Below are 27,930 nucleotides of genomic sequence, written 5' to 3' on the forward strand. Positions count from 1 at the left end.
AACCAACTGATACCTGGGCTCTTAACCCCACACTTCTTGCACCTACATGGGTTTCAGCAAAGACCAAAGCTGTTCACAGTCCCTGTCAGGGAATATCGGCCCTTTAAAAACCAGCTTCGTGTGACTTGTGTCAAATCCAGAATCAATACTCACAACTCAGCTGTTATCCTCACAGAACAAGAGCAGAGACAAATCCATCTCTATCTCCTCTCTTTCTAAATATAACCCTCAATGCCCATTACCCTTCCCAAACCAGAGGCAAATTTATCTCCATCTTTGCCCTTTTTAAGATCAACCTCTGACAATGTTTATCACTGTTCTCAATCAGGTGAGCAGAAACAAAGCATCTAACTGAACCTCAATAATTAATACAATTTTTCTTTCTATTTTGTAACTCCAGCAATATTTTTATGAGAAATCAGAATAACATCTGAGAATGCTATGCTTTGAAAAGTTTTAAAATTGAATATTGAGTAAATTTAACTCTACTTCAGGCCTCAAGCACATGAAGGTGATTTAAGTCTACAATCTGTGTGTTTTATTATACCCTTCTGCTCTAGCTTTTAAGGGGGTGATTGCTCTTCAAAAAGCTTACTTCAAAAACAGTAAGTTTCGTCGGAAGATACAAATGGAAAACAGCGTATTTGGCATGAGACCATCTTACGCCTCATAAGAGACCCAAAACCACGCAGGAACTCACGTGCAGAGTACGACGACAGCTTGAGGAAAGAGGTTCTGATACTGCAGACAACACTGTAAAACGCGATCGTCATTGTTCTCGTCACTCAGGCCATCTGCAAATCGAGTGAGGAGAGTGCTGACATCTTCAGAAGGAACTCAACGTAAGATATACTTCAGTGTAGTCATGGTACTGTTTTTCAATTTAACACTCCCCAAGCAAGGACACAGAAGCATAACCTAAGCACAAATGTGAGCCTTGAATTCTTTGATACTACTCCACGGTTTTGCCAGAAAATATCAAGCAAGCCACACATAAATTTGAGTATGTCAGATTTTGTGATGACTGAGTCAAAAGCAAAAGCCCACAACATATCCTTAGATCATAAGCAAAAGTAGTAACTAGATAAATTTTCATTAAGTCCCTCACTTACCAAAGATGCAGTTGAAAGTGAGAAACAATTGACAAAATAGCAAACAAAGCACTAATGTGAATAAAGTATTTGCACACTAAAGCCTGAAGGCTGCTGCAAGCTATTAGCTAATTTTAATTAGCAAACTGCAGACTGAAGACTGTATTAAACTCGAAATTTAGTGCTAAGGTTCACACTAAGTGAACTGCAAGGATTAAGTACCCAAAGCAAATTGATTGCACATGTATTACATATTTTTTGAGAAGCAAGCTGCATGGATTGCCCCCACAATTTTGCATCTTGGTTTTTGAGACACATGTAGATGAACTGGACTGCAGGAATAGCTTTGTCCCGAACATGCTGCAACATTTTCCCCTTCTTCAAGTTGTCCAACTCTTGCAGAACGACCCAAGGAATTATTAACGCAAGTCTGTTAACCCCTGAAAGGAAAAAAAAAAAAATTAAAAGTCATGCAAATTATTACATTTAACTTCTAATTCAATATCATAATTACATAAGCTTACATGTATCTTTTTTGCCAATAGTTTTCATATTCCATGCTCAAGAGTATCTAACATTAAAAAATAAACAACTGAAAAAGGCCAAGTACCCCGTTTCCAATCTAACCTCAAACTGGCACTACACTGGTTACATGTAAAAGCGCCAAAATTAGGCGAACAAAAGGAATAAGCAATTTTAATCAACAGAATACTTGGACAGCAGTGTGTAGCAGTGTTGTAAAATATATTTGCAGCAATTAATGTCCTGCCATACACTGACTGTAAGATGTTAAAGCAAACGGTGACAGCAGCTGAAAGAACAGGCTGAAAATGCCTGAATGATCACAACAGTCACTGTACAAAACCAATCGTCAAATAAAAAGGAGTGATGAGTGGTGCTGATTGCCAACCAGTGTTCCTAAGCAAGGAACAGGAAGTATGAACATTGGACCATGGTTTTATCTGGATATAAGTATGGTTTGAACTTTAAAACTATTACATACAAAATACACAGTAAATCAGAAATTTAATGACTGTTCTGTACAGTCAATTTTGGAAAAATATACATTCATATCCATCTATTTTGTAATAAACAGGTCCAGAATGAGCAATCTTCTGAACCTTTTGCATAACGAGCCTAGTGTAGGACCAGAAATTGAGAGCTGAAATATTCTAAAAAAGACATTTGAGACTGTAGCTCCCAGTATTACACAATGCAGCACCGTTCCTAACATGGGAAAGAGAAATACAGTCTGGCACACTCTTGAAAATTGCTCAGGCCCTTATTAAAGTTATGTTCCAGGTGGCCAGAATAAGTGTTTTCACTAAGTGAAAGCATCAAAGGACTGTAAATATTCCGATAGATTCCAAATGTCTACCAACAACTGACATGCACTACCCTAATCCTGCTAACATTAAATCACTAAAAGCCTCACAACAAACATCAAAGCCGAACATCAAAGCCGGGGTTTGCAAGCAGAATTCCTGAGAAATTGCTCACACATCTCATGAACTCTGTGACTTTTACCAAGACACAAATAACACACTGAGTGACTGCTTATCAGATTTTAAATGTTTCTAGATTTCTAGGAAAAAAAATGCTAAAAGAGAGTAGAAAACATCATCACCACTAGTATTGGATTAAATGCTTAAAAGTATGTTCTTAGAGTAGGTAAGATTTATTTACCTCTAAGAATTCATGCACATTCCTGGAATGTTGACCATGATGCTCTATAGGTACATAGGTATAAGAGGTAGCCTGTTTGGGTTCACAGAACCAGCCTCGATATGAAACCCGCTGCCTTTTTAAGGAGCCCAGCCTAGAGTTCTTACAAAATCCATTCTTTTCTTAAAATGTCTAATTGATCATCCCATATTCACGTACCTGGTATATCCTCAGATTTCAGGGATCTGACAAATTCAAGGTGACTAATCATTATATTTGTGTCAATCACCACTAATATGTTCAGACCCGAAGTAAAAGCCTCTGAGGGAGTAAAAGAACAAACAAACACACACACACAGTTGTGAAAAAAAAAATTGGTTGTGTACTCTCTACTCAGAGCATTAATCAACTGTAATAACAAGGTGTGTGTAGATACCAAAGAACATCAAATCATGACATACCAGCAGAAATATTTAAATCCTGCTCTGGAAGATCTATCTCCATACTTGTAAGCTCTCCGCAAGTCTGTACGACAGGCAGCGCCATCCTCTTTTGAACACGAGCAACATGCAAATCTTCAACTATCTGCATCTACAATGAAAAAAATTTGCATTATTATCAATTGTAAGCAATCCCTTACGAATTATTCCCAAAAAATATACTTTTATATTAATGCTGCTGTGTTAAAACTGACTAAAAATGAAACAGGAAACTTTTTAAGTTGGTGCAGCAAATGTAAAGCCGTGAGAACCTTCTGCACACCCTCCACTGTAAGAAGCCCACAAAAGTTGTCCAAAATACAGCCCAGAAGGAAGATGTGTTTATGTTCTTTCTACCTGGTAGCCAAAAACTTTGTTCCATTTTTTGCTATGTGGACTGTCAGTTTCATGACAGGTTTTTCTTAAAAAAAAAAAAAAAAAAAAAAAAAGTGTCTCTTTTCCAGCTTAGAGGATGGAAAATGAGATAGCTAGAGTATGTAGGCAGCTATGAAGGCCTCCTACATTGAGGCAGATAACAGAAACGCAATATTTCTGTCTCAGAAAGTTCCTGATTAGCGATACTTTAGCAAGTTTGTTTAGTGTTTGAAAAATAAATGCTCCACACTTTTGGAAGCGTGGATCGTAAGCCAACAATGCAAAATACTAGGAGAAGTCACGGAATGGTCCAGCAACGCAACCTCGGTGCCATGAATTTTTAATACGAGTTGGAAGTGCATTACTAACCTCTTGGTCTGCTTCTGGATTCTGACTGCCTTGAAGGGGTAGAAAAACTTCGAAGTTCTGTAGGAAGAATTTTAAAAAAAATCATACCAATACCACAAAATATCAAGGAAGACTGAGGAACAAGTGACCCCATGTCAAGAGTTCTGGAATATAGCTCTTTAGTACTCTCAAGTACATCACTAACCTTTCGGGTAGACTTTATGTCCTCACCGTCTTGGTAGGAGTCAGATGTGCATGGGACCTCAAAAGTCTAGAAACAAATAGGAATGGAAGCAGGACACTTATCAGTCTTTTAGAGAACACTGAATGTTCCCTAGGACACTTAGTCTTTTAGAGTGCTTTTTAGAGAACATTGAATGTTCCCAAGTGAAATGAATAGGTAACAAACATATTTTTTATATCCATGATGCAGCATCTACAATATCATTTCAAAAGGACTTAGAAGGATGGCTTTCATTTAAAATAAATATAGTGGCTTATGCAGTGAGCCTATTATTCCAGTCTCTTGTGGGTTTGTCATTATGTGATTCTTGCTCTGGGCTTCCCAGTACAAGACAGACATGAAGTTAATGGAGTGAGCTGAGCAAATGGTCACTAAGATGATTAAAGGACTTGGGCATATCATACAAAAGGCTGAAAGAGCTGGGATAGTTTGGCCTGAGGAAGAGAAGGGGAAATCTTATCAATGTTTATAAATATCTGATGGAAGAATGTAAAGAAGATGGAACCAGACCCCAGATAAAGTTGAGGTGCAGAGCCAAACACAAGCCAGAACTTGGAAACAAACCCATCATGGCCAAAGGTGAAGTTCTGCAGGAAATGTACAAATTTAGTTCAATGTCTACAAGTTCTCCTGGCACTACTTTGTCAGCAATTAGCACCTGTTAGGCAGGCGCTATTTTCATTGGTTCCGGTTATTCATTCAGAAAATGATATGACAATATGAATCCAAAAAAATTTCTGCTGACTTACACCTAAATTGAAGTTATCGCGCACCCCCAGCAGCAAAGTAACACTATGAAAGCATTTGTGCAGACACAGTCCTAAAACGCAAGACCTTTATTATTCTAGTTTGTTTAACCATTTAGCAGAGAAACACTTCAACACAGTTTACACTGGGTTCAAGAAAAATTCATCAGGTTAACTAAGAAATCGTGTTATGAATTTGTAAGAAGACGGTCTGCTCACATAAAAACTGCCTGCCATTCAGAAAGTAGCCTGAAAGATCTACCAGCATAATGCAAAGAGTTAAGTTCTCATTACCTGCTTAAAACATAACGCTGTGGCTTCAAAGTCCCCTTCTCCAGTTCCTGAAGCACCAGCAGCTTTACCAGAACCATCGTCCTGTTTTTTCCGTTTACTGAAGTCCCATTGTTCTGGCGTTTCAGTTAAAGCACGTGACTGTGTGCGTTTACTCACATGCCGTTTTTTCATAGAAAACTCCTTATGTTCTTCGTCATACTCTTCTTCCCAAGTCCTAGATAACGTATTTGACTTCTTAGTCGAAGACCTATGGTCATCCACAGTCCCTGTAGAGGTGTCATATGGCTTTTTGGGAATTCTGACATCTTCACTCTGTTTTTTTGATCCATCTGCCTTTTTATGCGGTACATGTGAATCATACGCAGATGACTTAAATTTTTCCAACATCGTTTGTTCCGCTTTTAACTTTAGTTTGCAGAGTTCAGCTTTCTCTGTCTTTTTCTTCATTGCCTTAGCCCTCTGAAGTGCAAAGCTATGCCAGAGTCTTTTTCCTTCTGCTTCATCAAAACGACTTTTGTTATGACCTTCCCTGCTAGAAGTCACTACATCAGGAGTGTGTGTACTTTTTCCATGTTTAATTTCTTTGGCTTTAAATTGTATAACTATTTTCTTTTGCTTTTCAGTTTGGATTAAAGAATTGTCTGTGATTTTGCTTCTGTTTGGAGATTTTCTTTGGGATCTTCCATCACTACTCTGAGAAATATTAGAACTTTGGTCTCGCTTCTTCTCTTGCCCATCTTTCTCTATTTTGAACCTATAGAAACATTACCAAAAAAAAAGCAATGTAATCTACTTCAGTTAATGTAATAGAAAAGCAACAACAACAAACCAACAAAAATCCCAAAAAATAACCACAAAAAAGCCTGCACTTGATTTAGGCAGATGCAGCTAACTATTTATGAGTACTAGTTTGGTATGTTCTTAAATATAAACTTGCAGCGACATCCACCCTTTAAAATAGTTTGATACAGTGGTTTTAGTATTTACATTTTTACCAGTTGTACAGCTATTTTAACTTACAAAACTGAGAAAAGCTTTTTCTGCATTCACTATCAGTCTAGTTTCACCTTATCAGAGAGTAATTATTTTTCTGAACCCTGTCTTCTCAACTATCTCAAACTACCTAGCTTAGACAGAATCCACTCATTAATGCAACGCCAACACTTCGTCAGATAAAATATCTCATTTTAGTTGGTAACAAGTCAAACGAATTTCTTAAATTCAATTTAAAACAATGACAAACTTTTTTTCTTTAGTATTTTAGTGACGCAGCAAGATTTTACCTCTGAAATTCTGTACCGCCTTTCACAGTACAGTTATAAGATTTCGTGTCTTCGGAGTTCTGAAAGAAGAAAAAAAATCCAAGTAATTTTTTCCTTATAGAGGAAACTGCAGTTAAAATCTTCATAAGATGGAACAAGCTATTATCTAATACTAGATTCACTATGATTTTAAGTTAATCTTGAAAAAAAGCAGCCACATACCTTGCTATGATTTAGTGTTTAGATTTTGTTACATTTAAGAACACCACAAGGGGAAAAATTGAATGTGGCAGAGTCCTGGTCATAAATAGAGAAAGACCAAATAATTAAACACATTGAGGATTAATGTGTTTCATATACTCTACAAGTAAATCAGTGTGTAAAATACCTATTTTTGTATATTTATAACAATTCTTAGGGAGAAGAAAGTTACCTGAAGACTGTTTCCAACTATCCCCTAGGTAAGGCCAAAGAGAGGTTATTTCTATGGGAGGTTTTTGTGCAGAAGAGATGTGTTGTTAATTCTCATCAGATTTACTAATTAGTAGAACAGTGTGAAACTACAGTTACATAGGCCTGGTTAAGAGTAAAGATAGTCCCCAAAAAAAGAACTTGAACAGACCTTGTTTAGAAAGCAGCTATATCACTGCTCTATATTGCAATTTGTGTTGCGTTAATGTTGCAGAATAACTAGAAGGTGACTTCAATCAGGTCAGAACAAAAAGCAGTTTATTATTGCAGCTATGGGAGTGAACACAGAGCAGCAAAATGAGACTGCTGATATGAATTCTGTGCAATGAGGCAGGTAATTTTTATACACCTTTGGGTTATGGGACTCAGTTTTCCCAAAACTACAGCAGGGTGTAGGAAATTACAACAGGGAATGGTAGCATATGGATTACTTCAGGTAAGGAAGCTCTAGGTAGTACTGCCTTTCACAAATAAGTCACTCCTTCGGTAACCGGGTCATGCTGACTCAGTGAGGCCATTAGGTCACTGCCACAGAGATTTCCCTAACAAGAGAGGCCTGCAAAGGCCTAGGAGGCCTTAGCTATTCTACTTCCCCAGTAGAAAGCACTTCATCAAAAAATAAAAAGGTTGCAGAAACCAGCGGAGTCCTAATGAATTAAGGAAATCTGGAGAACTTCTGCCTGTTGTTGGTTCTGGAGTTGTAACAGCAGCAAATCCAACGAAATTGTAACTTAGGAGGCTGTTAAAGGCTCCTGCCACTGAGAATCGTACCAGTGCAGCTTGCTGCGGGAAGACCTGTTCGACTTGCACAATTATAATCAAATAGGAATCAAAGTGTTTTATTGGTTTATTAACAAATCAATTAACTGGCAATCAGTGAACTACACACTAAGGATCAATACTAGCAATAAAACAGAAAAATTATAATAATAGACTACTACAAAATGATACCTCTTAGCATTATCAGTTTGGAGTAAATATCCTCTTGGAGCAGACTGCTTTAGGTGTTCTGTTCACAATTCCACAGCTATCATATCACCTGGCACTATCTGGGCAACATTATCAAGAAGCAGCAGTGCCTCTAGTCCCCCAGACAGCTCTGTTTAAACCTACTCTAATCTATACTGTGACAAATGTCCTTTTGCTTACGGAATTATATGCCGAAGTACTAAAAGCCAGCAGGCATCCAGTTTTCTCTAACCTGTGGCCATGCTGATACCACATTAAAAAAAACCCCACCTAAGTTACTTAGATGGCTTACTCTCACCTGTATGAGCTGAAGATACCTCTTTATCCATTCTGTGATCACACTGAAGAAACACTTGCTACTATTCAGAGATTTCCTTATCTTTTTGCTATTAATAGTTTGGGTTTTCACTGCTGCTTGGTCAACGTCTGCAATATTTAATTCTGTCCCATACAGATTGAAATCATGCAACGGTTAAAACTCTATTATTTAAATTGGTATAGGCATTAGCAATACAGCTATAATATGAGGGTTTAAGTCATGTTTTTACCTTTTGTATTAAAGAAGGAAAAAAAAACCACCTTAGAATAAGTTAATGTTAAAAGACATATTGAATGGTAATAAGGAATTCAGGAGAAAAATAGTTACAAGTATTTGTCTTAGAACAAATTTTCCTCATGAGCAAAAGGCTCCACATGTGCATAATTCAGTTTCTGTTGCCAAGATATCATGCTCATTTATAAACACTTCCAAACTTTTTTTTTAACACATTTATGACAAGACAGTTAAAAGCTCCCTTATTTCATATATGCCTTACAAAATCCAAGTGAAAAAAATCTAGCAAACTTAAGTACGGATTTATTAAACTACTGATGTATTAGATATGTATTACATCACTGGTGGGAAATAACTTCCCAGAAAGGTATACAAACAATTAAAACAAAAAAAAAAAAAAAGGGAAGCTACATACAAGCATGACCAGAAAGATTAACATCCGTGTAGCACCTGCATTTTACAAGTGGTCCGGTGAAAGCTTAATCACCAAACACAAATATGTAGCAGAGTATACTAAGAATCTACATCTGATTTTGGTCACTGACTTAGGCCTTCATGGTTAAGAGGAAATACCTGAAAGTTGCTTGCTAAAATAAGTACAATTTGTGATTAATTAGAAAATTAAGATTTATGGTCCAAGATACAGAACAACCCAGGAAAACAGTGGTGGTTTCGATAGCAGTTTTAAGCTCAATTTCCTCAACCAGGAAGACACGCTAAAATAAAAAAGTTTATATTTTCTGATACCCACACTACTCATAGCCTCTGGAGAAAAACCTAAGCTAGTTATAAGGCTAGAACTTGCAGTTATCTGAACAATTCAACCATCCTGCTGTTCTTAATGACCCCACCTTTAAATTTGATTAATTCTTCTATCACAAGACTACTAAATAACCCATGCTTTTTTGTTGAATGCGGGAGTTTGAATTTAAATAATGGTAATATTAATAATACAGCTGTTCCTACTTTGTCATCCCGGCCATCCAAACAGTCTTCCTTCCCAGTTAACTTCTTTAGTTTCTTTTTAGACATCTTCAAATCCTACAAAAAACAGTGTTGCCGTTATTATTTATTTCAAGTTTCATTTTCCAGCTGGTATAAAAATAATTTTAACTGTGTAGAAGAAAAAAAAAAACACCCAACACTCCAATACTCCTTTTTCTCTTCAGATTACAGAACTGCAGCAGATTTTAAATGTTACATACTGACAGCTTGCTAGTAAGATAACTTCACAGAAAAAAAAAGATGGCAAATGGCTGGTGGTCTCTGCTCCAGAGACACGTATGTTGTACCAGCAAACACAGACTAAGAGAAACAAACATCTTTTAACGGCTACTCATACAAACGTCGAGTTTTAGGCTACAGAATTCATCACTTCCACTGAGGGAAGGTAATAAACACGGTGATATCTCCCAACAGCTACACCGCCCCACACACAAACCGGCCCTTAGAGCCAAACAAACAAGGAGAGATTTCAGAGGGCTGTAAAAAACCTTCACCAGAAGCTCGCAGAGCTCCAGAGGTGAATGTCTGGAGTCCAGATCACCCGCCTGACCAGGTGAGGCACAGCAGCGGCTCGGCCGTTCCACAGGGAAGGCGGAGTTGAGCAAACGCACGGCTCTTCAAGCAGCCGGGGCGGAGTGACCGCGGGAACGGCTGTGACTGAGGGAGCAGGAGCCTCCTGCCCCGACCCCACGCGTGAGGAAACGCGGGCTGAGCCCCCAGCCTCCCCCCGGCCCCTGCCAGCACATCCCCTCCCTCCTTCCTTCCTTAACCCCCGGCAGCAGGACAAGGAAGGCCCCACCTCACCCTCCTGCCGACGCCGACAGCGGCTCCACGCCCCCAGCCCGGACGCTCCTCAGGGGGCGCCCCGAGCGCGGCCCCGCTCCCGGGCCGGGAACTTCCCAGTCGGGCGCTGCCCGCCTCAAAAACCGCCCGGGCCCCGGCTCCTCCCCGCCGCGGGGACGCGCTGGGGACACCCGGGAGCCTCGCCGGGGACGGCCCTCAGCTTACCCGAGGCGCTCTGGGAAATGTAGGCGGTGCGAGCCCGCCTCCCCTCTCCGCCCTTCGTGCGGGGCCGCCGCCGCCGCCGCCTTGCCCCCCCGCCTCCCGCCTCGATCCCAAATAAGAGGCGTGTGGGCCCCGCGGAGCGTCCTTCTGTGTGCACTCGCTCGCCTTCCCCCGCTGCTTGTGGAGAAGATGGCAGCGGAGGCGGCTGCGGAGGCCTCGCTAGCGCCGCTGCCTCCCGAGCAGAGGCAGCCGGGGCGGGAGGACGATGCTGAGGAGAAGCCCGAAGGCGGCGACGAGACCGCGGCGCTCAGTGAGGGCCGGGCGCGGGGAGGCCGCGGGCGGGCGGTGTGGAGGCAGCGGGCGGTGTGGCGGGCACCGGGCCCTCCGTTCTTCTCTGGGGGGAGCGGCGAGGAGATGCGGCGGGCGGGCGCCGTGCGGGGACGGGGGAGAAGCGCCCTGAGGGAACCGAGGGCTTGAACTCGCACAGCCCGGCGGCCCGAGCCGCCTTCGCGCCTCTCCCGCCGCGCTCCCCTCCCGGCGGGGTGAGGGAGGCTCCGCTTGCCCCGTTTTCCCGACTTTGTGTCAGGCCACACGTGCTCCTGGGGCCGAGCCTCCGCCGGCTTTGAAACAGCGAAACGGGGCTTGTGTCGCCCCTTTCCTCCCTTTGCATCTAATGGGAGATTTTTGTGGTTGCTAAAGATGTTTTTTTTACCTCAGAGCGCAGTCTCACAAGGTTCTGTTACGGACCTGGGGGGGTGGGTGCCATGCGGCTCTTGCCCCATGGATTTTCTCCTCATTTTTTTTCTCCCAAATGTGTTTAAATTGGCTGCCCTGCCCCTTGAGTTTTCTCCTCGCTTTTTTTTTTCCTGCCAAATGTGTTTAAATCGGTTTTCCAGCCGCGCCAAATGTGGCACTGATGTTATTTGCTGCTGTAACCTTACGGTTGAAGCAAACTGACTCTTCTAATTTTTTAAAAAAAAAATATGTATATTAGGCTCTTTGAAGCATCATTATGTTTGTGCATAATTAGTGATTCCTCACGGGCATTTAAAAAATCCTGCAATCTTGCCTCGGTACCTTTTCTTAATAATTTAGTGTGAAAGGTTACCCTTCTTCCTATATGTATACCAACTCTATGTACAAATATATGCATACTTTTTAATTTTTTCAACTTTTTAAACCTGTAGACTTGTTCTGAAGATGCAGATGATCTAACTCGGGTGGATTTTGGTCACCGCTGTGCTCTCACTATGCGTTTTTATAAGTGTTACCAGTTTTTCTCACAGCACATGTAGTTGTAATTAATCATTGTTCTTCTTGTGCATCTCTTACTAAAAATCCATTCACTTTTTCGTTTTCTTTCTCCTGATAAAGTTTGTAGAAACTATGACCAGGCATCTTGCAACTTTTTAATTGAGGAGTAGGTGGGAAATATTTAATACAAGTTGTTAGCTTAAAAATGTTAGAAATACAGCAATGCTCTCTGAGTAGCAATGCAAGGTGTTGATGTATTTTAAAGTGGGTAGAAAATTGTTAGAATTGTCTTTCCAAACAATTTCTCCAGCCCCCTGCCTTCAGGTATTACTTCAATTTCCTCTTTTTATTTATTTATGACAGCAAAGATTTGTATCCAAATGCAATGTTTAAAAGAAAACAAACAAAAATACCCCAGGGGAATCCTAAGAATTGCTGTAAGATCCTTCCAGCCCTTGTTTTATCTTCAGTTAGTGGCCAGGAGTAGATGGCAGAACACAGCAACCACGTATTAATGCACTCTCCAGAAATATCTTCACAAAACCCCCCCAGTTTGTTACCCCCTGTTTTCTTGAGCCAAAGGTCATGGGTTTGTGTTTAAAATCCCATCGTGGATTTCTCTTCTGTAAAATTCTGACTTGGGCACTTGTAGACCTGCAGCATCCTTGGCAGGGAGGTCTGCAGCTTTCATGTGTAAAAAGACATTCTTGCGCTCTGACTTTCTGGCTGTTCTGACTTTGCAGCTGACGTCTCCAGTTGGTGCATCGCAGTTTCTGTGCTGGAATAGACAGCGAGTGGTTGACTTCAGTGCGCTCTCTGCATCTCATGGTTTTATACACATCTGTTGGATACAGGCTGAAAAGTCAGAGCCTGCTCCGTTGCTTCCCAATAGCTAAGAAGTGGTGCCATAGCTTTTTTTTTTTTTGAAACTTGCCTGGTTCTACCTGTCCCTTTAAAGCTTGTGGGATCAGGGACAATACTGTTCACCATGTGTGGCTTTCCCTGTAGTGTCAATTGGTGGGGAGAAGGACCCACCGCTTCTGGGGATTCACATTCTTTTCATCAAAACTGGATTTTAAGATCCCAAGGTGGTGGTCCTGACTGGTGATGCTCAGCTCAGAGTCCATCGATCCATTCATCTGTGAAATCAAGATGAGGGGTTTTTTCTGAAGGCCACCACTTAACTATTTTTTGTCCCCTTAAGTACTTTTGGAATTCTTCAGGTGGCCCATCTCTGCACTACCTCAGATAAGTCATTCATTTGCAAATACTCATGGCACCAGCACTTAACCCTTATCATGGCTCCTGATGATAGCAGATTCCTTCCTTCTCTTTTTTAAGATGTTCAATTACTCACAAACGGTTCTAAACTTTTAATTTAAAATTTTCTTAGCTGTTAGTATATTGTTATGAGTATTTGGACCCCCTCCTTGCCTGCTTTGTCTTGCTAGCACTGCATTTTGCCAGAAAATAAAATGTAAATATTATTTTGTTAACTTCAGACATCTGATGATACAGATGAGCAAATAGTTTTGTCTGTCCAGGGCGGCCTTATTTCACAGTGGTTTCCAAGGATGAGCAATAATTAATCTCATGTTATTCTCAAAAATACCATTTTTTTTCTCCTTCACACTGGTAGTTATTTTAGCCTGTAAGAAACACCAAATTATTGGAAACAAATGAACATATTTGTATAATACAGTTATATCAACAACACTTTCACTGTTTCGTTTGTTTGATTTTTGTTAAGATGGTGTAGACTTCTCTGGAAAAGTGAAAAGCAACAACCTGGATGTGAAAGTTGAGTCGGAATTGGAAACAGAAGAAAAAGGAGTGGAGCAAGAATCCACAAGGGAATCTGATAGCAACATTTTGGATGTATCATCAGATTATCCCAGAGGTTTGTTAATAAAGTCTAAGAATATTTATTGTATGCTCAAGGAAAGGAGAAAAAGGTAGAAATAGGGGGGAAGGTAAAGGGAATGAATATTTTTTTCCTATGCTTCTGAATAAATTATTTTACTAAGGCATTGGAAATCTCATTCAAATGAGATGCCATTTCCCCCTTACTAACATTTTTAGAAATTACTGTGGAAATCTGCACGCATGTAGTGCCAGGAGACGAGGTTAGGTGGGGTGTGATCTACATCTGGCTCTGATGCTGAGAGCAGAGAAAATCTCTTGCTAGGAATTGCTTTAAAACTCACCTCTCTATCCTGAGCACATGGATCAATGGGTATCATTGTTTCACATAAGAAAACCTGAAGATTCATCCTGTAAAAACATCGTAGAGGTTTAAAATCATTTATTACTATAAACTGGAATGTTCCATGTGCTGAAACCAATAAAGGCGACTTATTATATAAGCTAATTCTCTTTTTTTTTTTTAGCAAATGCTCCACTGTTGCCATTGACTGATAGCTGAAAAATCAGGTGGTAAATTTAAAGGTTAAACAGGGAGGGAAAAAAGTTGGTAGAATGTGATGTATCCCAGCTGTACAGTGAATAATTGTTACTTACAACTGGCGCACTTGTAGCTGATCTCTTTTTTCACACAGTTCATAGGATGTTTTTAAACTGTTTTGTGCCTGATTCGCTCTAACTAACAATGCCAAGCAGTAAAATCAGGAGTAAATGTGACTTGCTCTTTTCAGCTTTTTTTTTTTTTTCAAATGGAGTTCTTTCTAGTTTGAGAAATCTGATGTGTGTCAGCAATAGATTTGAAATGATGGATGGAAAAATAGCAGTAAACTGATTTATTAACTAAGAATGTCTAACTTCTAAATATCTCTGCTTTTTAGAGAAACATATTTCAATTCAAAGACATCTTGCTGATCTAGAGAAATTAGCTAACCTGAAAGAAGGTGAGTTTACCATGGCAGTATCCCAGAACACAGATCATCATGTTACAGGTATTTACTTTTTCTTTCAGGTTTTATTTTCAAAACACCATATATATTTTAAATGTTTGAAGACGAGGGGTGTCATAAATAAATACCTTTATGGTTTGTTCCCTTTCTTGTTGTTGTGCTTCTTTCATTAAATATAAGGCCTTAATGATTTCTTTTCCTCTTTTTCTTCTGCATTGTAGCATTTCTAATGTTGGCAGCGTGCATGGATCAGCAAAATGTTAATTCTAGCTATACATCAGCAGTTTAGTCTCATTTTTATTTTACTTTAAGTGCTATGCTAGCAGGGAAGCTAATTGTTGTGTTAGCAGTGTTTAAATTTGAAATAAATATGTATTCTGTTTGGATATTTTCTTTTTTTTTTCCCTCTGTATTCATTTCTGATCCAGGTGTAAATTGGAAGATTGCTTCACACTGCAAAGTGGTTTATTAACAAGTACACCAAAAACTTCTGTAGAGAGTTTGTTCCATTTTTAATGAAGAGATAGATCATAGGTTATCTCAGAATTCTGGTACTTTTAGCTGTTGCTGATTTAGATGTAAATCCATGGTAGTGATAAGAAACTCATTATTCCTTTGCTTGTTCTCAATAGTATTTTTTTTTCTTGTGCCATGGATGTAGCATTCCTCTGCCACATGTGTTACTAGACTGACTCGTATTTATTACCGTCACCTCATGTATTTGATACTTGGTAAATCATAAGTCAATAAAAGAGGCTGGTCAGCATTAGAGATTTATTTGGGGAGCTGTAGGCTGCGTCTTTTGGCTTCAGTGGCATGGGACTGCATGGACGTAGTAATCCACTAATTTAAAAAGTCATTAAAAATTAATTTTGCTGCTGTGCAAGCCTAAGATAGGTAATTATTATTATAGATCCCCATGTTGTGTGGCATGTTTCAAAATTCACTGTGTACTGTTCAAACACATCGAAGCTTTTCTGCTAAATTCTGCATGAAAGGTTATTTGCCATTCAGGAGTTTACGACCCATCAGCAGATGAATTATGTATCGGAGCACACATACCTCTGTACAGCTCTACAGCATCTCCTAATAGCTAGTTTTTATTTTATCTGAAAGATTCAGGATATGGAAAGACATATTTCTTGTTCTAACCTCTTCAGTTTTTTTCTAAATATTGCCAGTCTCAACATCATCTATGAAATTGTTATTCTGCAGTACTCTTCAGAAGTTCCATTAGCCATGTGTTGCTTGAGTAAAAAAATACTAGAAAACAAAAACTGAGAGTGTAGAAGTTAATGATCTTCAATAGTGGTTCTTGTCTATATTTTATATTCTCTGTCTATATTCTGTGGAGTAGAAAGAGGCAATCCACAAATTTGATGTTTTTGTGCCCCTGAAATAGAATATAACTTGGTGACTTCATCTCTAGCTCCCATCGATAGCACCTTCGTTCTTTTTTTCTCTTGATATGCATCTCTGTTAACATGAGTATTTGCTGCATTTCATATGTTTCTCATACTTTTTGTTTATTTGTATTTTCAGATGAAAAGAAGCCTTGTCCATTGTGTCCCGAGGAGAAATTAAAAGCTTGTTACAGTCATAAGCTCCATCGTCACCTTCAGAATTTGCACTGGAAAGTTTCTGTTGAATTTGAAGGTAATTACCATCATATTTGAATAGTAAATACTGGAAGAAATTGTGAACATGTTCTAGAACGTTGTACTTTGTGTCATCTTTTTAAATTTCTCTTGACTTAAGGATCTTGTTACCAGCTCTGAATTAGAACCACATTTTGACATAATGAATCTTGAACTGGGATGAAAAATGTAAATGTAAAATAGCTCTGTATTCTTTTAAAGGCCAAAATAGTTGCAGTTGTGCATTTTCTAATTAAATAAAAATACAACAATTGCTTGGCGTGTCATGAAAATGACAATAAAAGTTAAAATATGTATATAATGAAAATTACTTTAATAAAAGCTTGGGGTGTATTATTAACAATCAGACACACAAATATGGTCACTTATCTGGTTTTTAACAAACTCTGTGATCTGCTCGTAAGATGAATTAAAATCCCTATGGGAAGTTCAAGAAGGAAAAGACAGTGAGCAGCATGTGGTTTTAAAGAACTAGGAATATGAGTTTGCAGGAAATAAAACGACTAATCAGAATATGGACAAGATGAAAGTTGAATTAAAAATGATCTGACCAGAGTTCTGGTTTTGTGTGCGCTAGCAGATGTCTTGTGTTTTGTTTGGGTGGGTGGTTTTGTTTTTCTGTAAACCATGAAACATGGGTTTTTTAGGCATCTTCACACAAGTCTTTTAGCCAGGTAACAATGCTTTTGTGAAATACTCAAAGTATTTTTGAAAGTTATATGCCATATAGCCTGAAGATGCACTGTAGCTTCTCACAGATTTATTAAAATGAATTACCTGTAATTTTTTCTGATTTAAAAAATGTATAATGTATAATTAGCTGATGAATTTATCTCTGCAGAAGGTGAATTTGTGAAATAAGTGGTAATGTTCTCTTGTGGCAATATCTGGGAATCTTCAATGAGACCATGCAATAAAAATGCAGAACACTTTGAATCAGAGTCTGTGGTGTAGGACATATGCATTCTGTTTACTTACTGTGCCATGATGTGACAATAATTTGTTTTCCAGGATACAGAATGTGCATCTGCCACTTACCTTGTCATCCAGTAAAACCAAACCTTGCTGGAGACCAGGTAAAAAATGCTGAATCACACAAATATTTGTTAGCCTGGGAAATGGGTATTTTGGGGGGAACTTCTGTGATCTACTTAGTCTCAAAATATGTCTTGCTATCCAGTGTAAGTTTATTGGTCCAGAATGTAAGCATTTGAGGTGCTGAATGTGTCTCTGCTCCTCCCCTGCGTGTGAAGTACGTGGAGTATCGGCAGAGGTTGGCTCTGGGGGTATCGCTTACAGTCTCTCTGGCTGTAAAATCAAAATATTTTTTTGTATGCGCTAGTGGTAACAGATAGATGACTTCTTCATCTGCCTGTGTTCAGCTGTTGCTCTGCTTTAACTGTACGTATTCTGAAACTACACATGTTGTATTTTGCAGACGCTTTCGAAGATGGGAGCCCATTACCATTGTATCATCTGCTCAGCAACTATCACGCGAAGAACTGACATGATAAGTCATATTAATCGTCATGTGAATAAAGGAGAAACTGAGTCAAGGTTTGTTACAGGTGTGTTCTATAGAACATTCAATCTTCTTATACTGTCTAGCACATGGAGTACTATGATAAATGAGTGTGAGAGATGAGAGAAATCCTGGAACAGATTTAGCTTTACTATTGTGAAATCTGCCCTTAATATTTCGGAACCCTTTTTTCCTCAAAGGTGTAGCAGCCTTGTGATATAACCTGTGCATTGACTAGCTACTCTATTCTTATTGATAAATAATATTCCCTTCACAATTAGTTAAATGTTGCAAACGTAGGCTTCTCTCTCTCCAAAAGAATGGAGGACCTGGAAGCCATGCAACAAAAACTTGTGTAGAGAATTTAATGCCTATGTATTTGGCTCTGTGTGTGCATTTGTAAATCAGTCTTGAGGAAATCTCTGCAATATGAAAATCCTTTGCCTTTTATCCAAACTGCATTAACGTGGATACACCAAACAAGATGGTGGGAAGCATTTTAAATAACTGGAATGCCAACTCTTTATTTTTGCAAATTATCTGTTCTCTACAGCTGTCAAGTAAAAGGCACGTTATTGATTAGCTGATGTGTAAAACTTTTTTTTTATTTTCCTGCACCCTAGATTATTGATGTTGAAAATTGATCTGTTTGTTTTTTTCTGTCTCTGTGTAGACATACGGATTTTTACCTATATATAATGTAATAAAGGTGAGACTGGGAGCTATGAGGGTCACACTTTGTTGCCCCTTAGCAGGTTAGGAGTGGTAGTTCAGTGTCTTGGGGTCAGTTTGCATGTCTAAGAAGTGATAGTAGTACCCTCCATACCATATTCCATAATTTTAACTTCATTCCAGAAATTTAATTTTCATTATTTTTTATTAATTCAATTATTTTTATTATATGTATTAAATTAGATCAGTGAAATTAATAATAATTTAGTTTTTATTAATTTAATTTTGAACTTTAATGTGGAATTTAAATTCCATAACTTTAACCTTTAACAGAGTTTGTGTTGTGAAATACATTAATCTCTGTATGGTTCCCTTCAGAGCTGTTAGTAAAGAATGGCCTATTTGACACTCTTTTAACAAAATGTATGTGGCTACATTTCCTCACGGGGAGAGGAGAAATTCAGAATACTTTTAATGCTTAATTGAAATTGTCCCTGTGCTTGTGCTGTCTATGCACGTTTCGTGAGGCTGTTTGATAATTTACAGAGATTAGACCAAGGATTTTGAGGGATTTTTGCAGTTCATTGATACACGTTCAGGACTATATCATTAGGGTTTTAATTAATTAGCAATGTATTATGTTTGCACATGCAAAGCAAATGTGCTAAGCCTCACGCTCAGGGGCTCGCTTTCAGAAATTTCTAAGTACATAGGAGCCCAACTGAGAAACAAATCTAATGTTTTATGGGAAAAAATTATGGTAGCGCTTGATCTTTATCTGCCACTCGTAGGACTAGAAGATAAATCGTCTGCTTATTTACCCCTACATACTTGTTAACTGATCCGTGCGCTAGTTAGATTACAGCATTACCCAGACTTCTTGCTATGTGGGAGCAAATTTTTAATTTAATTTATCAAATGTGCTAATGCTATTTTCAGTTCTCACTAACTCTTTCCTTCCCCCACAACTGCTTTCTTTTAGTTCCTGCTCCCAAGTCTTCTCAAGTGCTGAAGGAGTTGGCCACAGATGTGCAAGTTCTTCCCAACTACTCCACGCCTCAGAAAACAGATTCCTATTTTAATCCTAAAATGAAACTCAACCGGTAAGAGAACAGGGAGTGGGAGGATGCACCAGAGAGGGCTGCTGAGTTTGTCGTGAAATATAATTGTGTGTTTTGAAAAGCAAACCCTGAGAAACTTTTGTTCAGAGGGCAGGAGAAATAGTTTTCCATTAGAAAACGTGTCTATACCACATCTGAAAGGTGTGAGCGTTGACACCAAGGCATGGGACTGGGCTTCAGGCCCTGCTGACCCCTCGTGGTCTCAGTGCTGTTGATATTTGAGCTGGGTTTAAAGTTAGCTCGGATACACCTGTGACAACTAAGATGTGACTCTGGAGGAGGCCATTGCAACCAAGGTCATGGCCATGTCTCAAAGAACAAGGGCCATTCCTCAACACAGTGGAATTTCATTGCTCTACAATAATTTCTGACATTTTTCAATGTGGAGCCATTAGTAGGGTAGTGTTTTTCCATGTAGAAGGTAGAGTTTGGCTTAAATGTTCTAGTATTATGTTCAAGGGAAATAAATAAAGAAAAAGAAGGAAAAATATTTTCTCAATTTACTATGACCATTCCTTTTTATTTTCAAGGCAATTGATATTCTGCGCACTAGCCGTTCTAGCCGAGGAACGTAAACCGATAGAATGTTTGGATGCTTTTGGTGCCACTGGTAAAGTCGATTGCTTTAATCTTTTGGTTAATATCCAGTAGTATGAAGCTGCAAAAATCAGTAGGAACTGACATCACGTACTCAAAAAAAAAAGTGAGGTACACAATAATTTTCTTCCTTAAGCAGCCAGCCATTGGCTTCCATACAAAAAAGCCATCAAGAGCCTGGTATTAGACGTTTTAAAGACTGTAAATAATGTTAAGTCAAAGCTTAGTGGTCTCCTTAAAGTTGTTTGCTTTAATGTGCATCAAGTGGCAAGGTCACAGATCTTGTGTGACTCTGTGGCTGTGGAATTTGGCTGTAAAATCAGCCTGTAGTTTAAAAATGACGATGAAACCAAGCGTCTTTATCAGAATCATCTCTTAAATGATTACAAAATTCTGAATGTGAACTAAATGTAATTATATCAGTGTCTATTTAACCATCTGGAATGAAAACCCGAAGAGATATGGATTGCTGCCTCATAATTGAGAACAGCAGTAACTGCTCAGCATTTTGCATAAAAATTCTTGATTGTGAATTAATCCCCATTCTGAATGAGGCCAGACTCTACAAGTGCATCCTGTCCTGTACTTCTGCATTATCATTATGGGCCGCACTACAAAAGCTGGCAAAAAACATTTGCAGGCAGCCTAAAATATTAATGTTTCATTATTTAATTATTATAAAATAACAATTAATGTTTTTGCCAGCTTTTGCGGTAGCTGTTCTGATTCTAAGGTTACAATTCTGTCTTTCCGTAGGAATCATGGGATTACAGTGGGCAAAGCATCTCAGGAGTGCTGTGAAAGTTACGATTAATGATTGTAATGAAAATTCCGTGACGATGATTCGGGAAAACTGCCACTTAAACAAAATGAAGGTGAAACTGGACACTATGGAGGAAGACAATGGTGAAGCTATGGGAGATGGAGAAGAAAATACTGACACCATTGAAGTGACAAGAATGGATGCCAATGTTATAATGCATTTGAGAGCATTTGATTTTATGTAAGTTTTGAATGTTTCCATTAATAATTTCCTGGTTCGATAATGACACACCACACCCATCTCCCAGTGTATGATTACTTAGGGAAAATATTAAGTCCTTCTGACATACAGAATGGTCTGTAATAGTACATGAAAATTTTAAGCCAGACTTTTTTTTTTTTATAACTACATTGTTTGAGAAAGAGAAATGTCAAATTAGTCTTCTTTTTAATTGAAACTTTTAAATTAAAATTCATACCTTTGCATGTCATTGTGCACCTTCTGTTTTAATCCATTTTGCAGTGTGTTCATATTCAATTAGACTAATTCTTCCAAGTTGGCTTTAAAGATGCATGCATTCCAAACCCATACAGACATCAAAATAAGTGATTGGATTCTTTTTTAAAATTGATTAATGTCTAGATCTAAGCTAATCAAGCAGCAGATATTCAGGCTGAAAATTAGTGTAAGTTTAGTACATAAACTGGAAAGCGTTCTTGGTTTTGGAAGTTTCTTTTTGTTTTAAGGATGAAGGTAAGCCTCAGGCCAATATTCTTGTAGCTTGAATAAGTCACTGGGTCAGGAACCAAAAAAAAAAGCACTTTCTGGCTTTGTGGTGATGTGTATTTTCCAGCACAGTGCTTCCCTAGCTCTTGCAATTTGATACTTTAATGTTCCACAGTAATTAATGAGACGTGTACTGTAAATATTAGTCCTGTTTTCTCATTTTGTTTTAAATATGACCGTAAGTGGGGCTTATAAAATAGTGTTTTCCGCAGTTTAAGGCTAAACCGTTGAGCATCTATAGATACTTAGTGGTACTTCCTTTCCTTTCAGCCATTTGGACCCCTTTGGAACTTCTGTGAATTACCTGGATTCTGCCTTCAGAAATGTGAGAAACCTCGGAATTGTGTCACTGACGTCCACAGACACCAGTTCTCTGTATGCAAAGGCCCAACATGTTGCCCTGCGTCATTACGGGTGTAATATTGTCCGAACAGAGTACTACAAGGAACTGGGAGCCAGAATGGTAATTGCTGCTGTGACAAGGTACTGGTAAAACAAATTCGCTCAAGTTCTAGTAGAAAGTTATTAGAAAAGTAGTGGTGATTAAGAAAAAAAAAACCACCTTAAAGCTGCTTCTGTAGGTTGTGCATGTTTGGTTTCCAGACTTTCCTAATGCTAAAAGCCAGGCTTCTTGATACAAAATGAATGTTTCATATTTTGTGTGCTGCTATGGGATAATGTAATTTTTAAACTAAAAGACTGAGCAAGGAGAAAAGGCATAAATAGGGTGGGGGACTGGGGACAGTGGGGAGGACTTTTTGGTGATGGGGAGAGATGGTAATGTAAAAATACCCAGACTTGCCTGTTTGCACACTTATTCCTCCATTGGTTTTATGGTCATTTTAGTGCTGCATAGGACTTCGTGAATATGATTTAAACTGTTTGAGTGGCTTCTAGCTGAGCATTAGAGTTAGACTTGCTTCCGTGGAAGCTGATGTTCACTTTAGATCCTCATGCTTGAGGTTAAAAAGACACATGCGATTACTAATTTGTGAAATCAGTCATTTGCATATCGATATTCTCAGCAAAAAGTAAACCAAGATTTTCTCTGCCTTATAGGAAGCAGACAAAACTACCTACTTAAGAAACAAGGCTTTCTCCTGATCACTTTCTCAGATCTTTAGAATCTTTCTAGAAAGTGGATGAGCTCAAGAATCTTTCAGCAGGTTCAGGTATCTCTGGCAGTTTGAGTCTGCTGAATTGAGTACAACTTGGTTTTGTTTGTTTTTCCTTCACAGAGCTGCAGCTCGCTGTAACAAAGGCATTGAAGTTTTACTCGCAGTGGCTCTGGAACATTTTGTTCTAGTAGTGGTGAGAGTTTTAAGGGGACCATCCACCGCAGATGATTCAGCAAAGAAAATAAGATACCTCATCCATTGCCAGTGGTGCGAAGAGAGAATTTTTCAGAAACAGGGTAATATGGTAGAAGGTAAATGGCTCTTCCTTTGCACTTTCTGGAAGGTCTGATTTCTGTGTGTCTGTTTTGTGCTTGTTTAGGCCTTGTTTATATTTGCACTCCCTTAGTAAAGTAATAATTACCTTTAATGTAACAATCCCCACCTCACTGGATGAGGTGGAGAAGGTGCCATGCTTTACAGTAGTGGGTTAGATGAGTTGGCTGCATGAATTTTGCTGTAAATATACTGGATTTGTTTTTAGACACCAACTAGCTGAAGCTGCTGGGATGCCTGGTAAATACGGGTCTCTATTTTCAGCAAAGGCATGAAGAGTGGGACAGTCTTTGCTACCGTTTGGTTCCTCCACACAGTAGCAGCTGGATAGATTTAAGTGTCAAATAGCTTTTCTACAGTTCATTTATTACTTTAAAATGCAGTGTACTAAATAGTATCACTTTCCCTCTGACAAGGGTATATTCTCCCTGCCCTTGGGCAGGACCTGTACGCATCTGATGGAAATCTCTCAGCAGGTGTGGTAGGAAAGATATGTGTAATTTCTGTAATTCTGACACTTGGTGGTAAATCAAGGCAGCCTTCAGGTTAAAAACTGGCTGTGGGCTGTCTCTAAACACACATTAGTAGAAAAAAAATAAGCTAAGAGATAGCTACTAGCCAGATGGTAGTTTGAATGAAGATAAAAAGAAAAAGCTTGTTTCAAAGTTACAGGTTCTGTACTGTCATATCTGACTACTAACTGGTGGTGTCTTTGACTGCCCTGCTCCAAGTCAGGTGCCCGAGCATGCAATGGGCTTGTTATTAAAAAGATTATTAAAAAAACCTTGGATAAAGTTTTAAGAACAGAAATGAGTAACTGATAAGTACAGTGTTATAGCAGAGATTTTCATTAGCGTCACGGTTTCACCCCAGCTGGAAACTCCACCCCACGCAGCCACTTGATCACCCCCCGAGGGGGATGGGGGAGAGAATTGGAAGAGTAAAAGTGATACAGCTCGTGGGTTGAGATAAAGACAGTTCAATAGGTAAAGCAAAAGCTGTGCACAAAAGCAAAACCAAACAAGGAATTTGTTCACTCCTTTCCACGGCAGGCAGGTGTTCAGCTATCTCCAGGCGAGCTGGGCTCCATCTAACCTATCGGTGACTTGAGAAGACAAACACCATCACTCCAAACATCCTCCCCTTCCTTCTTCCCCCAAAATATACACAGAGCATGATGTTGGATGGTATGGAATGTCCCTTTGGCCAGTCCAGGTCAGCTGTCCTGGCTGTGCCCCCTCCCAGCTGCTTGTGCGCCTGGCACTGCCTGAGAAGTTGAAAAGTCCTTGACTACCTAACAACAACCAGACCATCAGTGTGTTATCAACATTCTTCTCCCACTAAATCCAAAACACAGCACTACACAGCTACCAGGAGGAAAATTAACTCTTATCCCAGCTGAAACCAGGATAATTAGTAAATGAATTGTTTACTTAATGCCTTCATGTTGAGGTCACCTCTCTTCAGTAGAGCAGGCTTTGTTGGCTATTTCAAAACAACTTTTAAATCCTGTTTTTCTGTTGTAGAAAACTCATATCAGCAGCTGCCTTGTGATTGTCACGGCAGTATGCCCGGGAAAACAGCGGTCGCTCTTGGTCCTCTCTGGTAAGTACGGAACACAAGGTAGAATCAGAGAATAATTGAGGTTGGAAGGACCTCTGGAGGTCAGATGCTCAGTTGCATAATAAAAACGCAAGTCTGCTGGATATTCTACTGCTACAAAAGGAGGTAGAGCAACTGGGAGGGGTTCAGAAAGCATTTAATCAATTTGAATTTAGTAGGGTATTCAGTTTTTGCTCTTCTTCATAGTGTTCAGTCTGGTTAATAAATAAAAAACTGCCTTTAAATTTCACATTTGGCGCAACTTAGGTAATACATCCTGCACGGGGGAGCCTGGCTGTGTGTTCCTCTAGTTGTCAAATGTTAAGTGACTTTTTATTATTCTATACTTGTGGAGCATTTATTTACTAAATCCTCACATGCGCTGATGGTAGTAAATAATACACTGCTTGATAATTAATACTTAGAATTTTCTCTTGTGAGAATACATCTTTGCTAAGTCTTTTAACCATGTCAAAGCAGCATGAAAAATGGTTCACAAGTGACAGCACTTTTCTTGTGGGGTCTAAATGACTTTCTCAACATAGTAGGGCAGAAATGAAATGACCATTCCTGAGATCTTGACTTTTTTAACACTAGACAAATGCTGCTGTCATTGCAAACCAATTCACTATTGCCAAGTTGAGAACAGAGTCAGCCTGATGCAGCACTTCAGTGTAGTGCAATTGCTGATCAGTTTGGGCAAGGGATTTGCGGAGCAATTTTTTTTTGCTTTCGTGAAGAAGTCTTAATGTTTCACTTGTGTTTCATAGGTCAGGGTCCCTCTTCAACACTGGGTTCCTCAGAAGAATGCTGATTGAGGCTGTCCAGTATGGTCTGGATGAAGCTCAGCCACTTCTGAAGACGTTAGTTTGCGAAGCAGAGTGTACAACTTCGAAGCATTTTTCCACCCATAGCCCTTCTGATGAGAACAAACAAGGTAAGAACCATGGCAGACATGTCACAAAAAGGACTGGCTTGGGGGCGATTTAGGGAGATTCCGCTCATTTAAAAACTTACAGCGTGTCCATAAAACTGAATGCAGGGTGGGACAACAAATAAACATGACGCAGTAGGTGAACTGCCATGAAATCCAGCGTGTTCCTTGAAGGAGCTGGAAATACCAATGTCTGTTGGTTCTTTGGTGTGTCCCAATCCTGACTGGAGAGATGTGCCGTGAGAAGAGAGGACTTGGGCTGTCATGCTCTGCGTATTCTGCAGGCACTGCAAATTAGCAGGCCTAGAGAAATGGCTTTATGGATGGGAATGCTGTTCTGCTCATTAAATAAAATCATATTCTTGAATATCGCCTCTGAATTCCAAGTTAGGATGTGAAAGTTTTCCTTCCTACACTTCCTTTTTTAGGCTAGAATGTGGTTTTATTTCTTCCTGTTTAGCCAAGGCATTTTGCCATTTTCTTCTCTCACAGTACAATTAATTTTGACTCTTAATTGTGTTCTAGAAGAGTGTGGCGTATATATTAAAACAGCAAATACTTCTGCAGAATCCTACTTGGTACCTGGTAAGTAGATCATTTTGGTGCAGCTGAAGCAGTTTCAAATTAAACTGGTTTAAGTGATGGCTAAGCCAACCTAGTGTTCACAGATTTTTTTTTAATATCTAACAATCATAGCATGTTAAATAAATTCAGGCTGGATTTTAACTCCGTAAAATTCTAGCTTATAAAATCAGACACAAAGGTGTAGCTGCTATGTGGCTGTTTGTGTGTGCTGTCTTTGGCTTCCCTGACATCTTTTGTGGTCTTGCTGAGTATTCACTGGTTTCACCGGCATTTTTTGTGGCACAGGAAAAAGAAAAAGTGATGAAGTAATTCGCAATGCAGCCAAGCGACAAAAATCTGAGAACAGTGCTGAGCACCCTGCGTTTTACTACAATATCCACAGGCACAGTATTAGAGGAATGAACATGCCCAAGTAAGGTTCTCATTTAAGCTCCAGTTTTACGGGTAAATAATGTGTATTGAATCAGCCTTATTAGCATTAATGCCTTTTTTAATTTTATTTTTTTTTCCAGGTTAAATAAGTTCTTAAACTATCTCTCCGAAGCGGGATACAGAGTCAGCAGAACCCACTTTGATCCGATGGGAGTCCGCACGAACGCGCCCTTGGCACAGTTTAAGACGGTCCTGATGAAGTACAGCACCCCCACGTACACGGGTGGGCAGGCGGAGGGTCCCAGCCACCGACCGGGGGATGCCCAGCTGGGAGAACAGGCTCGCGCCGCTGCAGACAGCAAGGCGGACAACGCCGACTTTCTGGAAGATGACAAATCTGCAGTCGCTGCTGCCTTGTTCACAAAAGACTGCCCCGCTCCCTGCGCGGCCGATTAACGCAAACCGTCCTGTTTGCGGGGCGGGATGTTACGGACCGCGAGCGCACCCTGTTCCAGTAAGCCAGTACTTCTCACCAAACTGGATTTAGAAAACTTGAGTTGCCTGCTATTTTAATTTGAAAAAGACGTTTTAGAATTGTTCACAGCGTGTGTGGTCAAGGTACTGCTGCTGCGGGAAGGTCTCAGAGGGAGTTTCTTGCTTTGGCGCTGAGGCTTGGCGGCTGCTCCTGAGCCCTCGGTAACGCCTTATTGCCAGCACAGAACCCAGCAGGGTGGATGGGGCCGAACGTCTTCACCATTTCTCAACACAATATTCCTGAAATGAATCATTCCTAACACCTGACTGGTTACAGGTCAGTTAAGATGATAAAGTATGACAGGATAAAATCCAGAAAACCCTTCCTTGGTGTGCTTCTTACTCCAGATAGCACGTGTAATTTGGCGTTCGGTTCTGTTTTCATAGTTCTGCCTACAAGCAAGGGCCTAACTCAAGTGAGAGCAGAAAGAAATGGTTCCAAGACTGCTCCTGAAACTTCAGTTTATCCAAACCTTAGTGAGTTGTGTTTGTCACTCTCGGTAGGCGTTTGTGCGGAGATGACATTTGGTTGAGTACTGCAAAAAGGAGCAGTGACAAGACACCCCAAGTTCCAGGTGATGTCATTAAAAAAGTCTTAGTTGTTTAAAAGATGTCTTCTGTGAACGAGCAAAGAGGTGCTGTGGTGGGAGTCGGGTCTGGTTTCCTTAAATACATGGCAGCATTCCAGCCAAATAAACTTGA

General features: G+C 39.6%; 2 protein-coding genes across 6 annotated transcripts in view; one reads left to right on the plus strand and one right to left on the minus strand.

The window, feature by feature from the left end:
- The window catches only part of SWT1 (SWT1 RNA endoribonuclease homolog), a 31,041-nt gene extending 20,580 nt beyond the window's left edge, over positions 1–10,461 (minus strand). For 2 of the 3 annotated variants that reach the window (XM_065648921.1, XM_065648923.1), the window contains exons 1-10: positions 10,307–10,461; positions 9,464–9,538; positions 6,526–6,584; positions 5,243–5,996; positions 4,164–4,229; positions 3,980–4,036; positions 3,218–3,347; positions 2,976–3,077; positions 1,343–1,531; positions 701–794 (exon numbers count right to left, since the gene is read on the minus strand). In XM_065648921.1, the coding sequence (XP_065504993.1) occupies positions 701–794; positions 1,343–1,531; positions 2,976–3,077; positions 3,218–3,347; positions 3,980–4,036; positions 4,164–4,229; positions 5,243–5,996; positions 6,526–6,584; positions 9,464–9,529 (1,517 nt within the window). In that variant the 5' untranslated portion in view covers positions 9,530–9,538; positions 10,307–10,461. Of the gene's footprint in view, positions 1–700; positions 795–1,342; positions 1,532–2,975; positions 3,078–3,217; positions 3,348–3,979; positions 4,037–4,163; positions 4,230–5,242; positions 5,997–6,525; positions 6,585–9,463; positions 9,539–10,301 lie in introns of all 3 variants that reach the window. The other variant, XM_065648922.1, reaches the window with a different exon arrangement.
- An 88-nt stretch (positions 10,462–10,549) lies between these two features.
- On the plus strand, positions 10,550–27,924 carry TRMT1L (tRNA methyltransferase 1 like). 3 transcript variants are annotated; one of them, XR_010607310.1, is made up of 17 exons: positions 10,550–10,817; positions 13,512–13,661; positions 14,563–14,673; positions 16,174–16,287; positions 17,301–17,365; positions 17,728–17,857; positions 19,466–19,586; positions 20,135–20,214; positions 20,958–21,204; positions 22,021–22,233; positions 22,989–23,179; positions 24,728–24,806; positions 25,574–25,740; positions 26,263–26,322; positions 26,608–26,734; positions 26,835–27,505; positions 27,616–27,924. XR_010607310.1 is itself a non-coding variant. In XM_065648965.1 (16 exons), exons 1-16 carry the CDS (start codon positions 10,697–10,699, stop codon positions 27,148–27,150), a joined length of 2,292 nt encoding a protein of 763 aa, XP_065505037.1. In that variant the 5' UTR covers positions 10,550–10,696; the 3' UTR covers positions 27,151–27,924. The 3 variants fall into 3 exon arrangements, 2 of the variants coding, with proteins under 2 accessions (XP_065505037.1, XP_065505036.1); XM_065648965.1 differs by having other exon boundaries at positions 26,835–27,924; XM_065648964.1 differs by having other exon boundaries at positions 14,563–14,625; positions 26,835–27,923.
- Positions 27,925–27,930: the final 6 nt, after the last annotated feature.

Source organism: Caloenas nicobarica, chromosome 20, assembly GCF_036013445.1.
Source record: "Caloenas nicobarica isolate bCalNic1 chromosome 20, bCalNic1.hap1, whole genome shotgun sequence".
In the NCBI taxonomy this organism is placed as follows: domain Eukaryota; kingdom Metazoa; phylum Chordata; class Aves; order Columbiformes; family Columbidae; genus Caloenas; species Caloenas nicobarica.

Coding starts and splice junctions, on each gene's coding strand:
- TRMT1L (XM_065648965.1), top strand. CDS start 10,697: ATGGCAGCGGAGGCGGCTGCGGAGGCCTCGCTAGCGCCGCTGCCTCCC. Junction 25,741..26,262: donor TTCTGATGAGAACAAACAAG/GTAAGAACCATG, acceptor ATTGTGTTCTAG/AAGAGTGTGGCGTATATATT. Junction 26,735..26,834: donor AGAGGAATGAACATGCCCAA/GTAAGGTTCTCA, acceptor TTTTTTTTCCAG/GTTAAATAAGTTCTTAAACT.